The sequence below is a fragment of the Ciona robusta genome, chromosome 1 (genome assembly GCF_009617815.1).
Source record: "Ciona robusta chromosome 1, ASM961781v2".
Taxonomy (NCBI): domain Eukaryota; kingdom Metazoa; phylum Chordata; class Ascidiacea; order Phlebobranchia; family Cionidae; genus Ciona; species Ciona robusta.
Window position 1 is genome coordinate 7,355,700 of NC_143235.1, and position 15,197 is coordinate 7,370,896.

The 15,197-nt window shown below is 31.7% G+C and overlaps 2 protein-coding genes and 1 pseudogene across 10 annotated transcripts; 2 read left to right on the forward strand and 1 right to left on the reverse strand.

Moving 5' to 3' along the window:
- The first annotated feature begins 32 nt into the window (after nucleotides 1–32).
- Nucleotides 33–2,167, forward strand: LOC149742419 (Y+L amino acid transporter 2 pseudogene; annotated as a pseudogene). Its single transcript, XR_016385041.1, has one exon. The product of XR_016385041.1 is annotated as a Y+L amino acid transporter 2 pseudogene (transcript).
- On the forward strand, nucleotides 2,155–3,600 carry LOC149742420 (mitochondrial pyruvate carrier 2-like). The gene is made up of 4 exons (XM_089878320.1): nucleotides 2,155–2,395; nucleotides 2,526–2,566; nucleotides 2,634–2,830; nucleotides 3,145–3,600. The coding sequence occupies exons 1-4, from the start codon at nucleotides 2,299–2,301 to the stop codon at nucleotides 3,185–3,187; spliced, it is 378 nt and encodes a 125-aa protein (XP_089734446.1). The 5' UTR covers nucleotides 2,155–2,298; the 3' UTR covers nucleotides 3,188–3,600.
- Nucleotides 3,601–4,229: 629 nt separating this feature from the next.
- On the reverse strand, nucleotides 4,230–13,715 carry LOC149742421 (progranulin-like). 8 transcript variants are annotated; one of them, XM_089878024.1, is made up of 19 exons: nucleotides 13,514–13,715; nucleotides 12,480–12,571; nucleotides 11,895–12,009; nucleotides 11,375–11,493; nucleotides 11,134–11,251; nucleotides 10,102–10,217; nucleotides 9,031–9,148; nucleotides 8,794–8,912; nucleotides 8,175–8,292; nucleotides 7,938–8,056; nucleotides 7,477–7,594; nucleotides 7,240–7,358; nucleotides 6,625–6,742; nucleotides 6,388–6,506; nucleotides 5,889–6,006; nucleotides 5,652–5,770; nucleotides 4,961–5,121; nucleotides 4,625–4,733; nucleotides 4,230–4,567 (listed from the first exon to the last, which is right to left on the reverse strand). In XM_089878024.1, exons 1-19 carry the CDS (start codon nucleotides 13,632–13,634, stop codon nucleotides 4,391–4,393), a joined length of 2,313 nt encoding a protein of 770 aa, XP_089734150.1. In that variant the 5' UTR covers nucleotides 13,635–13,715; the 3' UTR covers nucleotides 4,230–4,390. The 8 variants fall into 8 exon arrangements, with proteins under 8 accessions (XP_089734150.1, XP_089734166.1, XP_089734134.1 ...); XM_089878040.1 differs by having other exon boundaries at nucleotides 7,938–8,053; nucleotides 8,794–8,909; nucleotides 10,102–10,220; XM_089878008.1 differs by having other exon boundaries at nucleotides 8,794–8,909; nucleotides 10,102–10,220.
- Between the last annotated feature and the right edge of the window lie 1,482 nt (nucleotides 13,716–15,197).

Sequence of the window (15,197 nt, forward strand, 5' to 3'; positions counted from 1 at the left end):
GTGCATTAAGTTTGAATTGTTACTGAACAACAATGGTTTCCAATTCTGATGATGGTCACACAGATGAGGCTGTTAATCTGAAGAAAAAGATTACTCTTGCAAACGGCGTAGCTTTAATTGTGGGAAATATCATTGGTTCTGGAATCTTTCTTACTCCAAAGGGTGTTCAACAGGAATGTGGATCTCCCGGTCTCAGTTTAATAATTTGGGGAATATGTGGTGTTTTCTCTCTCGTAGGTGCACTTTGCTATGCTGAATTAGGCACAACCATTGTCAAATCTGGTGCCAGCTATGCTTATATTCTTGAAGCATTTGGTCCATTAATTGGTTTTGTTCGATTATGGATCTCAGTGTTAATCATTGAACCAACTGTTCAAGCTGCCATTGCTATAACTTTTGCTATCTATCTTATTCAACCTTTCTTCCCAACATGCGAACCCCCCTTTGTTGCTGTGAGGTTGATTGCAGCGTTATGTGTTACAATCATTCTTGTCATGAACTGTTGGAGTGTTCGATATGGTACAAGAATCCAAGATATTTTTGCCTATGCAAAGGTCATAGCATTAATAATAATTATAATTGCTGGCATTGTATCGCTTGCTAAGTATGGAACATCAGTTGGATCATTTTCTAAACCTTGGGCTGAAACAAATACAAACATTGGAAGCTTGACTTTGGCGATGTACTCTGGTCTCTACTCATATGCTGGTTGGGATACGCTTAATTTCATGGTTGAGGAACTCAAAGATCCGTATCGAAATTTACCTCTAGCTATTTATATATCAATGCCAATTTGTACAATCATATACTTACTCGCAAATGTGGCATATTATGCAGTTTTAACACCCACCGAAATTGTTGCATCTGATGCTGTTGCTGTTGGTTTTGCCAACAGAACACTGGGTGTTGTAAGTTGGATTATTCCCATTTCTGTTGCCATGTCAACATTCGGTGCTCTTAACTCTTCCCTCATGGCTTCTTCTCGTTTATTTTTTGTTGGAGCAAGAGAAAAACAGCTTCCTGATTACTTTGCAATGGTCAGTCCTGATCGATTTACTCCTGTCCCAAGTCTTCTACTCTCTGGCACATTGACATTACTTTACCTATTTGTAGAAGATGTTTTTACCTTAATTAACTACTACAGCTTCATGTATTGGTTGACCGTTGGCTTAGCAATTGCCGGCCAAATCTATCTTCGTTACACAAAACCTGAATTGCCTCGACCTTTAAAAGTCAACATTTTGTTTCCTATAACATTCTGCCTTGCATGTTTAGTTTTAGTCATTGTACCATTTTACCAGGATCCGATTGGTTCCTTGATAGGCTCAGCAATCCTCCTGACTGGAATTCCAGTTTACTTTTACTTCATATACATCAATCCTAACCGTCGGCCTCAGCTCCTTTACACAATAATGCATGCGTTCACATGTTTGATGCAAAAGATGTTCCCAGTAGTAATGTCTGAATCTAATTTGGATGAAGAGTTTTAAATTTTAATTTTTTGGTGCCGTTTATGCTAAATTGTGCTTTGTTGTTAAAAATGCCATTTGCACAACCACATAAAATATGACATAGTAACACAACTTTTTTATACATAACTGCCTGTTGAATTACACTTTTTGAAACAAGTAATTCAGTGATTATATACACAAATACAAACAGGCGATGTTGCAATGTGCTTGCTTCTAGTTGCTGCTTATTTAGTTTTAGGTGTAAGTGTTATTAATATTTATCCTTAATGTTGCTTGCTACCTTTACATTTTGCTACAGTGTTTATTTAAACAAAATAATGTTTATGATTGTATATGTATGTTGCAATATTTTATAACACATCCCTTTCAAAAGTTAACAAATTAATCAGTTCTGTGCTCTTTATTAAAAACAAAAATACAAAACTTTAGCGCTTTTTAATGAAACGTGCTTCTTCAAATCACAAATGGCTTACTGTGCTAACAAAACTAATGTTTGACTCCTATTTTTTCAGCAGCCATTCTAGTAATACTGTCAAGTCGTAAATTAAATACCTATTAATTTGTTACTGTAGCTTAATGCAGTGTATTTCAATTACAAAATCGGTACATTATTTAAACAGTAGTAACATGCTTTATTACTAATGAATTGGTAATGGGTTATTTCTGATTAAGTTTGCTTTATTTCACATTTCAGATTCAGTTCACCACTGCAGGGTGTTCTGTCTATAGTTTTAATTTGTTTTAATAACCAACTGAAGTGTTCTTGTATCTGGGGCTGAATGCTTTGTGAAGTTACAACAAATACGTTCCGAGCCACTTCAACGTTATGGCTGTGGCATTAAGAAGACTGATACATAGGTGGGATGGTAAAATACAATCACGTCTGTCACCCGCATTACGTAGCAAGTGGAATCACCCTGCAGGTCAATATATATTTATTATACATATATATGAGTTATTGCCTTTTGTAAATTTTATATTGACATGTTACCCTTTTAATGTATTTAATTAGTTGAATCTCGTCTTTTTCTCAACCTAGTCATCCAATTTTAGGGCCGAAGACAATACACTTCTGGTGTCCAGTGTGCAAATGGGTAAGCATCTATTTAATGAAGAACTCAACAACCAGTTAACTTTACACGAGTGTTTTATATTTTCTAGGGACTTGTGTTTGCTGGCATGTCTGATCTTGCCAGACCGGCTGAAACTCTTAGTTTGAATCAATCCCTTTCATTGGGGGTCACTGGAACTATATGGGCTCGATATTGTTTGGTTATCATTCCGAAAAACTATTTTCTCTGTTCCTGCAACGTTTTTCTTGGTTTGACAGGTTTTCTTCAAACTGCCCGTGTTTTGAAGTGAGTTATTTTGTACAAATATCAACTTTTATGCCCAAACCCATTTAATCAATGTAACTTTTAAAGGCCACTGCAGTGTAAAAATAGTGCATGAATTATTTAAGTTTGTAACACCCTTAAACAGTGTTAGTGGACTTGCTGTTAACATAGAGGATACAGTTTTAAGGCTCCCAAATTACAAATGTTGGAACTTAACTAAAAAAAGTATATGAAACCGAACACCCGTGGTATATCAAATGTCATTGCTCCCCACGCGAGTTTAAGTAAGTTTCATTTATTTATCTAAGTTTACAAACATTTATATGTTTTACCAGATATCAATCTGAGCTTGCAAACAAGAATCAGGATGAAGCATAATCACCACAGTGCACTTATTTTATAGTTAACATTGACCAAATGCTTATGTCGATGATAACTGTAAACATTTTAAATATCATAAAGAATTTATTAATGTCTTTAATGTACAAGATATTAACATGTATTTCTATGTGTGGTTACTCCATGATTGTATAAGCAGAAACCTCCATGGATGTGGCTTAATAGTTTCGTAGAAGGAACTTACTAAGGAGTAGATTGCTTATCAGATTTTATTATGTTACAATGTTTTAACATCATTGTCGTTCCTTAATCTTAGCATTTAAATGGTTTATGCAATGTTGTTTATTATTAATTACTTTCAATTGTGTTGCCCTTCAAGACCAACTGTGTTTTTTATTAATTTAAATTGAATGAGCTTAATAAATATACATCAGCTGTAAGTTGATATTTTAGTATTGACTTTTAGTTCATGCTGTTGGGAAAAACATTTTCCACACCAATGCTACAGCTTTAGTTATAGAAAGATCAAATATGTCAGTGTTTTTTTAATCTAAAACATTCATGCAAAATGGTATGTTGCCAATATGATTCAGCTGCTTCAAATAGTTGTGAATCCGACCATAGATATGCACAGACTTCACCACAACTGTATCCATGGGGAATAACATGTAATGTCCTGCAGTTGTGTGAAAGCTTAACCCATATCCGCCTCTTGTCAATATTGTTACCATAGTAGCTTTATCTTAAAGTTTTGAATTACTTTTACAGTTATAGGTTATTTCAAATACAGCACAGATAGTTCGGTTTACTGTAAAATTATTTTTTTTTATAAAATATCACAACATTATTCCTCCAAAAGCTAAAGCATTCACTAATTTTTAAAAAATTTCGATTTTGTAATCATGCTAATACCATTATTTATACTTTAGATCAGCCTTGTAAAACAAACAGAGTAATTGCAAATTTTTAGGAACCATTCCGTGTAAAAACTTGTCTGGGTACCCTGTGAGTGACACCTATAGATATTCTTATCACATCTCCAATAGCTTGGTTTATATAAGGCATATATGATATAGCTCTATTTTTGCATACAATCAATTTATTCGCATTCAGAGAAAAATACACAATCCAAAATTAACAAATAGAACTGTTCTATATGCATAGATGATAGATATACATTCATTAGATAATAGATACACATTTATTTGATTATTAAGGGAATATTCAATTAGCTTCGGTGAGTTAAAGTATAATTGGAGATTCATCATCTGTGTTGTCTGTTACTTCATTCTCACTCCAAGTTGAAGCAACCATTGGTTCAAAACCAATCTCACCAAATCTCGAAAGGCAAACTTTTCTTTGTGTGTCACACACAGTGTTGTAGGGGCAGCAGTGCAAATGATCAGCACAACATACAGCCTATTGTAAAACTAAGATAGTAATGCAAGATTGGCAAACATTTTAATCAAAGCTTACCGAGTTAAACTTGCAACAGCCATATCTTCCAGAGGTTAATGTGCAACAAGTGTAATAATCCGGACATTCCGAACCATCGGGGCACATTGTGCATTTTTCTTTGGTAAGTCTTTTAATAAAGAAAACCGAACATAAACGAATGTGCAAAACCAATAACAGAAATAATTTTTATGTGGGTTTACTATTATACATAAAAAACATTTTTATGTCAAATTCTAAAAAAGTCATTAAAAGCTTAATTTCATACACTGTTGACTGTAAAGTTACTTTTAACTTGCTTTCATAAAAAATTAAAACACGGTTTAAAAAGTCTGCAAGCAGAAGAAACAAACTCACTTAAGCTTTTTATTTTGGTTCAAAGTCATTCTCAGGGATGACATTTGCTTCTCCATCCATGGTACAACTGATAAAGAATCTTGTTTAAGGCAAGTGCCACTGCCAACATTACAAGAATAACCTTGTGGACAACAATGTACATGATCTGAGCAACAAACTGCCTGTAAATAACAACATATAATTAATAACTGATTTGAACAACTCGTACAAATCTGTAAGATATACTAGTGGAAGAAACAAAATATAGAATTTAAATTGCCTGAAACCAGAAAATGTATAATTCTTAAATACTGTAGGAAAATTTGATACTTTTTCTAAAACTTTTAGTGGAAAACATTAAACAATTGACTAATTTTAATATTTAGCATCCAAAAATTAAGAGTAGTAAATTTTCATACTAAGTGGCCCAAAATTAATCGAGGGGTAATAATTTATTATGGAAACTAGAACTCTCAAAGTTGTTAAAAACAACATCGAACATAAATGACAAGGAAATAAAAAACATCATGAAAAGTTACTTTTAAAAGTAAAATACAATCAATTTTATATCTTTCTTTTTTCAAAAACTAATAAAATATATAATTTGTTCAAAAAAAGTTAATAATTTTATTGTTTTAATTAATGTGTAAGAAAGTTAAGAATCATAGTTTTAAAAGTTTTTAAAATATTAAAAGTGTAATTGTTGACTTACTTTAGGTTGTGGGCAACAACCATATGCACCAGATGCTAGCTTACAACAAGTGTTACCATCTGGACAAGCAGAACGACCATCGGGACATTGAACCATACCAACATTATATGCAACCGCTTCTGGTAATAAAATAAAAAATCTGTTTATTAAGAAATAATTGCAAACAAAAACTTTAAAAAAGAATTAATGACATTTTAGCATAATTTGAAAACAAAACTGTCATTGAACTTAATTCACCTTGCTTCTCCATCCATGGTACAACTGATAAAGAATCTTGTTTAAGGCAAGTTCCACTGCCAACATTACAAGAATAACCTTGTGGACAACAATGTACATGATCTGAGCAGCATACTGCCTGTAAATAACAACATTCAATTTATAAAAAATTTATATAACTTGCACAAATATTTAGGAAAATTTAGTTTTTTAATTTTTTGGTAAGTTTTACTAGAAAATGTAAAATTCTTAAATACTGCAGGAAAATTTGACACTTTTTCTAAAACTTTTGGTAGAAAAACATAAACAAAAATGACACGATTTTATTTAAGCAACCAAAAATAAAGAATAGTAAATTGTTTAGCAAAAAAACAATCCAATTTCAGTGTAGTATAAAGTATTAATAGAGGAATAATATTTTTTAGAAAAAAAAGTGATTTTTTTGTTTTAATATGTAAAAATTTAAGAATCAAGAGTTTCATCGGTTTTTAAAATATTGAAATTGTAATTGTTGACTTACTTTAGGTTGTGGGCAACAACCATATGCACCAGATGCTAGCTTACAACAAGTGTTACCATCTGGACAAGCAGAACGACCATCGGGACATTGAACCATACCAACATTTAATGCAACAGAATCTATTGAAGCAAGTTATTCTGTTTAGTAAGAAATAATTGCAAACAGAAACTTTAAAAAAGAATTAAATGACATTTTTAGCATAATTTGAAAACAAAACTGTCATTGAATTTAATTCACCTTGCTTCTCCATCCATGGTACAACTGATAAAGAATCTTGTTTAAGGCAAGTTCCACTGCCAACATTACAAGAATAACCTTGTGGACAACAATGTACATGATCCGAGCAACAAACTGCCTGTAAATAACAACATTCAATTTATAACTGATTTATATAACTTGTACAAATCTGTAAGATATACTAGTGGAAGAAAGAAAATAAAACTTTTTTTTTCACATAGTAGAAACAAGAAAATGTATGACTTCTAAATTTTGTTTAGTTGTTAAAATTTAAAAATGTTTTCCAAAAAATCAAGGTTCTACTTTAAAAAACAAAGGACATCGTTTTACTTTTAATGATGAGAAAACAAAAATTATTATGGTTTTATTTGTTTGAAACTTAAAATTCTCAAGTTTAGTAAAAAACGACAAAAAATAACAAATATCCAGAATTTCAAACAATAACGGTAAAAAAACATTTAAATTTTAAAGTACTGTATTACAAAAAGTATGAAAAGTTTAAAAGTGAGTTTCAGATTTCTTAGTTTTATATTCTTGGTTTTAATTTGTGTAAGAAACTTAAGAACCAGAGTTTAAAAGGTTTTAAAAAAATTAAATATGTAATTGTTGACTTACTTTGGGTTGTGGGCAACAACCATATGCACCAGATGCTAGCTTACAACAAGTGTTACCATCTGGACAAGCAGAACGACCATCGGGACATTGAACCATACCAACATTAAATATAACGGAATCTATTAAAGCAAGTTGTTCTGTTTATTAAGAAATAATTGCAAACAGACACTTTAAAAAAGAATTAAATGACATTTTTAGCATAATTTGAAAACAAAAATATCATAGAATTTAATCCACCTTGCTTCTCCATCCATGGTACAACTGATAAAGAATCTTGTTTAAAGCAAGTTCCACTGCCAACATTACAAGAATAACCTTGTGGACAACAATGTACATGATCTGAGCAGCATACTGCCTGTAAATAACAACATTCAATTTATAACTGATTTATATAACTTGTATAAATCTGTAAGATATACCAGTGGAAAAAACAAAACTTAACTTTTTATTTTTTAGAAACTAGAAAATGCAGGACTTATGAATTTTGTAAGGTAGTAAAAATTTGATATTGTTTCTAAAAAATTAAGGTTTTACTTGAAAAAAAACAAATCAATAGCAATATTTTTAAAGTACAGTATTACCAAAAAATATTTAAAGTTTATAAGAAAGTTTTACATTTCCTGGTTTTAATGTATAAAACTGGAGAATTGTAGTTTCAAATTTAAAAAAAAAGTTCAAATGTGTAATTGTTGACTTACTTTAGGTTGTGGGCAACAACCATATGCACCAGATGCTAACTTACAACAAGTGTTACCATCTGGACAAGCAGAACGACCATCGGGACATTGAACCATACCAACATTATATGCAACCGCTTCTGGTAATAAAATAAATAATCTGTTTATTAAGAAATAATTGCAAACAGAAACTTTAAAAAAGAATTAAATGACATTTTATCATAAATTATAGGAAAAATATTATTGAATTTAATTCACCTTGCTTCTCCATCCATGGTACAACTGATAAAGAATCTTGTTTAAGGCAAGTTCCACTGCCAACATTACAAGAATAACCTTGTGGACAACAATGTACATGATCTGAGCAGCAAACTGCCTGTAAATAACAACATATAATTTATAACAAATTCATATAACTTGCACAAATCTTTGGAAAACTTAGTATTTTTAATTTTCAGGTAAGTTTTACTAGAAAATGTATAACTCTTAAATACTGCAGGAAAATTTGACACTTTTTCTAAAACTTTTGGTAGAAAATCATAAACAAAAATGACACGATTTTATTTTAACAACCAAAAATAAAGAATAGTGAACTGTTTAGATAAAGTGTTCTGAAATTTATTAGAGGGAAATCAATTTAACCTGAAATCAAGGATTCTCAAAGTTGTTAAAAACAACATAATGACAAAAATTAAGAAACATCAGAAAATTTTACCATAACATGCAAAAAACAATCCAATTTCAGTGTAGTGTAAAGTATTAATAAAGAATAATATGTTTTGAAAAAAATGTGATTTTTTGTTTTAATATGTAAGAAAGTTAAAAATCAAGAGTTTCATCGGTTTTTAAAATATTGAAATTGTAATTGTTGACTTACTTTAGGTTGTGGGCAACAACCATATGCACCAGATGCTAGCTTACAACAAGTGTTACCATCTGGACAAGCAGAACGACCATCAGGACATTGAACCATACCAACATTTAATGTAACCGCTTCTGGTAATAAAATAAATAATCTTTTTAGTAAGAAATAATTGCAAACAGAAACTTTAAAAAAGAATTAAATGACATTTTATCATAAATTATAGGAAAAATATTATTAAATTTAATTCACCTTGCTTCTCCATCCATGGTACAACTGATAAAGAATCTTGTTTAAGGCAAGTTCCACTGCCAACATTACAAGAATAACCTTGTGGACAACAATGTACATGATCCGAGCAGCAAACTGCCTGTAAATAACAACATTCAAAAATATAACTTGTACAAATCTTTAGTAAAATTTAGGATTTTTAATTTTCAAGTAATTTTTACTAGAAAATGTATTTTTTTTAAATGCTGTAGGAAAATTTTAAAAATTTTATCAGAAAACATAAACAAATGACACGATTTTATTGTTTAGTTACCAAAATTAAAGAGTAGTGAATTGTTTAGACGAAGTGGCCCAAAATTGGAGAGAAATTACTTTAATCTGAAATCTAGGATTCTCAAATTTGTTAAAAACAACATAATAACAAAGAAATAAGAAACATCAGAAAATGTTACATTTGAAAGTAAAAAAAAAACGATCAAATTACAGATAATAATTTTTTGGAAAAAGTTTGTGATTTTTTTGTGTTATTGCAGTGGTTCTTAAACTGGGGGGCATGAAAAACCTGAAAGGGGGCACGAAAAACAATAAAATAAAGTGTTACGGATCCTTTCAAGTTTTAAAGTGGATTTTCCAATGTAGTCTTGAAAAAAAAGGCCAAAGTACGAACCATGTGAAGCTAAAACACGACGCAGGTAAAAGTTAAATTAAAAAGCAAACATTCAAGCCTGTTTTTAAACCTTTTACTCATGCTAAATGATAAGGCTATTTATTTCACTATTGCGTTGATCGCAAAATGCGTTTTACGCAATATTAAAGATATCGTCAACCAAGTAGCCCCATTTTAAAGCATGTTTAATATGCTAATTATTTGTATTCAGTGAATCACTATGTTGTCAGGTTTGACTGTGGTGGATCATGGCAAAAATATTTGAACACCACTGTAATAATTTAACAAAAAGGAGGGCATGAGTTTTGTTGTGATCTTCATTGGGGAGCGTGCTTCAAAAATTCTGTAAACCCATGTGTGTAAAAAACTTGAGAATCAGAGTTTTAAAGGTGTACGAAAAATTGAAATTAAAATTGTCGACTCACTTTAGGTTGTGGGCAACAACCATATGCACCAGATGCTAGCTTACAACAAGTGTTACCATCTGGACAAGCAGAACGACCATCAGGACATTGAACCATACCAACATTATATGCAACCGCTTCTGTTGAAGCAAGTTATTCTGTTTAGTAAGACTGCGATAATTGAAATTGTAAACAGAAATCTTACAAGTAAAATTACATTTCTTTAAAAATGATGTAAATATATATATATATTATATTAAGAGTAAGGCTTGTGCAAAAAGTGACTTTTATGACACCATTTATCATAACCTGATTTTTTACAGACTCAGCTTAATCATGGTGCACAACACAATTATGATGAGACATAGACAACTGTTTATGCTGCAATCAGCAAAAATTCAAGGATCCGAGTTTTATACACAGTTTATAAAAACTTTCAGTACTTTGCAACGGTATAAATATTAAACATGTCCATAATTATAAAAAGTTTAGGTGACCATTAACTACATTATACCCGATAAAGGAACTAGTATTATTATGTAAATGCATTATCATGTGAAAGAAAGACCGTAACTTGACTCTACTGCGTAATATAAGTGTATGTGCAACTGTGCATGTGACTGTTCAAAACATAAACATTAATTCAAACAATCCATGTGTGCTGGCGTGATTGACCCAACACCAACTTCCTGCTGGATCATGAATCATGCGTGATTGACAGTTTCATAAACAATACTCCTTCACAGGTATAGGTGTCTTTTTTGGTTTGCATTTGGTTGTGAGGAAAATTAAACAATAATAAATAATTAAACTGGTAAATGAGCATTTAGTGTGTGTGGCGCAAATATAAATCTTTTATTGTGTGTGTTGATTAATTGCATTTAACTTCTCTTATAAAAACAAAAGTGTGTTTTGGGAGTAAAAAAATATTCCTGCCGGTGATATTATAATTCTCAACTAATACTCACAATAACCTTACATGCTATGCACTAGAATATGTCGACTAATTTTTTAAAATAATTTCTCGAAAAAATACATCAGTTAATTATCCACCTTGCTTCTCCATCCATGGTACAACTGATAAAGAATCTTGTTTAAGGCAAGTTCCACTGCCAACATTACAAGAATAACCTTGTGGACAACAATGTACATGATCTGAGCAGCATACTGCCTGTAAAAAACAACATCCAGTGTAAAACATATTTATACATATATACACATTTGAAAAACACTGAAAACCATGTAATTCGATGTTAAACAATAAAAAAGTTCAAATGTGTAATTGTTGACTTACTTTAGGTTGTGGGCAACAACCATATGCACCAGATGCTAGCTTACAACAAGTGTTACCATCTGGACAAGCAGAACGACCATCGGGACATTGAACCATACCAACATTTAATATAACGGAGTCTAATAATGAAATTATAAGAATATTTGTGTACTAATATACAACTAAGTTGTATTAATTTTCAGATAGTCATACGCAGTATAACAAGTTACCGTGATCCGACCAAAGTCCACACACAACAGAATTGTGCAGTTAAATATACAGAAGAAATACTTACTGACTGACACTGCATTTTTAATTCCTTGATGTGCCAATCACTTATTAACTTGTATTATATTTGAATAGCCAATGCAATTGTTGTTTTGTATGGAATATGATAACACAATCAGTTACAGCTGGTTTAGTAGAATACAATGGCAATGTAAAGTGAAAGTAACCTACTGTACATGTCATGTCGTACACAAAATGTAAACTAAAAATACTTTCCTACTTGCTATACAAAATATATTACAGTCATTTTAACCTGTTAACATGATTAGCTGTACTTGTACATCCAAGGCCATGTCACATGTGGAATTTTGAACATTGCATTTGTAATTATGTGGACAGCAATGCTTATCATCCTTGCAACAAACAGCCTGTATATTAAAATAAAACAAATTGTACAAATATATTCATATTTATGTAAAACAGAACACAAGTATTTGTAAATTGATACATATTATAACGTAATTGTACTAATAAAATACTTAACTTTTTATCTTAAAACATACCTATATTAACATATTAGTAAAGTGCGAGTTTCAAAAAAGGACATGTTCAGACTCATTCTCAATAGTAGTATAATAAGCTTTAGTCCAAAAACCAAATAGACTTTTCAATTTCTTAAATGTTTTCCATTATATTCATATCCTAAAGTGTAAGGTCACATTACTGTGATAAAACTGTATCATTTTTTACCAAACAGGCATATATATAGGTTATAATGTTATATATTAATATAACATATGTATAATAAATTCCAGTAAGAAACATAAAAGCTTTTAAGGAACTGTTATGTATATTAATATTTAATTATTCTTTAAGAATACAAAGTATATATATTTACATTTGGATGAGGACAGCAACCATACTGACCAGTTGACAACTTGCAGCAAGTGCTTCCAGAAAAACACTCGGACCTTCCATCTGGACAAAGAACTGTAAAAAAGATTTGTAAATAAAATGTGAGTAGTGAGTACCAGAAACTTTCGGGGGATTTACTGATCATTTAAAAGTGGAATAGATGTCAAAATCTTAAAATTTAAGAACAGTTGAGTAATATCGACTACCAAAAATTGACATCCCTTAAAATGAAGCGCAACAATTCAGTGTAAACCAAGGGCATAGCTAGCCTGAAATTTTGGTGGGGGCCAAATGTTTTACGGTTGTATTTTGGGTTTGAAAAACCTCCTAATTACAACACAAAACACGGGGAGGCGTACTGTGAATGGCATTTATTTTTCACAATTACGCCGCATGAAAACACAACGATCTACAACTACATTTAAAACTCCATTCGTTGCCTGCCATTTTTGTCACAAAATTTGAAATTTGTTTTTCTTAGCTAGCAGGTAGACTGTTTATTACGAAATAGTATGGATTCACACGTGAGTTCATCCATCATATTAGCGATTGTTTGACCTGGCAACTAATTACGACATAAAAGGATTTCACACGGCGATTATTTGCGTCATAATAGGGAATAGGGATTGGCACCTCATCATTTAGCATGTGTAAGAAATTTAAAAACAGGCTTAAATGTTTTCTTTTTTTTCTTTTAATTTGAAAAAAGATCCGGAACCGGATCGAGATCCCCCATTTGAACATCACTGTTTAGCATGTGTAACACTGTATTTTATTTTTTTACCAATAACATTACTGTAAAACTCAAAATTCGGTGGGGGCCATGGCCCCTCAGGCCCCCCCTTGGCGACGCCCATGGTGTAAACAAATAACCAATGATGCCCCAGTATTTTACTGTTTATAATTATATATTAAATTAAAATATTCACTTAAAACTTGATGTGAACTTTCACAGACACAGGCACAGTCCTATTCCATTGCAGTTAAAGAAGTTACTAACTAAAAGAAACACAATACCTGTGGCTGTGTCATACTCTGGTCTTAAAATTCTTTTTAAACCGAAGTTTGAAACTTGGCCATTTGATGAAGTGCTGAAGCTAGACAGAACTATACAAGTTAAGATGAAGTACAAATTCATATTTACTTCTGTTTAAACAACAAATGATGTAGCCTATATACTTAGTTTTAACGGCAATACCTGCAATAATAGATAAAATATGAATGCTTAGCGACCAATCTCGAATAAAACTCTGAATTGCTCCACTGGCCACTGCTACAATCAGAAAATGTCCTACTTCTGCAATCTTTATAAACAAATAGTAGCGGTATTCTCTTAGGTACAAGAGAGAAGAGTTTCAATGATTGGGCACGTTTGTTACGACTTTAACGGGGCATATCAACGAAAAGTCGAAAGAAATGCTTAAATGAGAGGTTAAAAATAGGTTACAACAGTAGTCATAAACAAAGTTGGTAGAGACCATGAATACTAATTAAATGTACTGTTATGCCTTCTTCAAATGAGAAGCTGTGACACCACAGCCCAGTCACACCCCAGAATCTTACCGTATTCAAGTAGAATATAAATAACATGGTTAATTTGTACTAGTAAAAACATAACTTTAATTTGTACAAGTAAAAACACAAACTGCGATATTTCAAACGTACGTTAACTGCTCTCTATATGCGTATATATATAGCATTTGACAAACTGTATAGCGATTATATGCTTCCAGTATCACACCAGAGTCCGTAAATAAACATGTTTATAAACGAACTCTGTTTCACACAATACGAATGGGTCAGCTTGTGAGTCAACCAGAACGGAGTAGGGATAATATTGCGTCATATTAACTCTATAATGTATTGGAAATATGACACAAGAAATGTCTCCAAAGCAGAGTCTGTGTATAAATATGTTTATATACAGACTCTGCTCCAAAGGTATCAACAAAATTTACCCACAATAGACCAGAGCCATAGAAATACCGAGTAGTCCAACCCATTGTTACGTAAAACACAAATTGAACGGCAATTTGGTTCCAAAATAACACAGTAGGTATAGGGAAAATGTATGTTTTTCGGTAAATTACAGAAAAACTTGGGCCCAAAGACAAATTTAAAGGTTGAAAAATGTAAAAAACATGTGTTATTTGTTTTCTGTGTCAAAAAAAGTCAAAAATTAGAATTAGAAGCGGTTGATTTGCGACATTTTAGTCATTTAATAGGGCTAAATTTATACATTTTTTCTAAAAAATGTTTGGTAAGGTAAATAGAAGCTGTTTTACACCTTCCCACAATAGGAAAACACAAACAAAACTTAACAAGTTCGTTTAAACCCTTTGTCAAAGTCACCACTTTCGCTCTATTTTGGACACACATAGACGGCAGTTGGACTACTCGGTGTTTATACGACCATAGACAACTTATAATAGACCGCAAGCGGAGAATTTGTTTCAGACAAGTCACGCATCATTGCACACAGGTTACTTGAAAAGTAAATAAACAAGCGTCTGTGGTTACTATACGTATACTCCACGATCACGATGAGTAACTGTTGCATCCCTAACTGTTTCTATAGCCACAGCAAAAAAAACGCAAAGCGGTCACTGTTTACTATTCGTAGACCAGATTTAGCACGGAGTTCCGACGAGAAAGATCACCGTGAGAAGTTGACAAACTTTATTTTAGGGTTACGCGATTT

Bases quoted from the DNA above. Each gene is read 5' to 3' on its own strand.
- LOC149742420 (XM_089878320.1), top strand. From the start codon at position 2,299: ATGGCTGTGGCATTAAGAAGACTGATACATAGGTGGGATGGTAAAATA. The intron at 2,396-2,525 runs GTCAATATATAT...ATCCAATTTTAG, and splicing joins CAAGTGGAATCACCCTGCAG to GGCCGAAGACAATACACTTC. The intron at 2,567-2,633 runs GTAAGCATCTAT...TATATTTTCTAG, and splicing joins GGTGTCCAGTGTGCAAATGG to GGACTTGTGTTTGCTGGCAT.
- LOC149742421 (XM_089878000.1), bottom strand. From the start codon at position 13,634: ATGAATTTGTACTTCATCTTAACTTGTATAGTTCTGTCTAGCTTCAGC. The intron at 12,010-12,479 runs GTAAATATATAT...TTTAATATACAG, and splicing joins GTTGCTGTCCTCATCCAAAT to GCTGTTTGTTGCAAGGATGA. The intron at 7,359-7,476 runs GTGGATTAAATT...TTGCTTTAATAG, and splicing joins ACCATGGATGGAGAAGCAAG to ATTCCGTTATATTTAATGTT.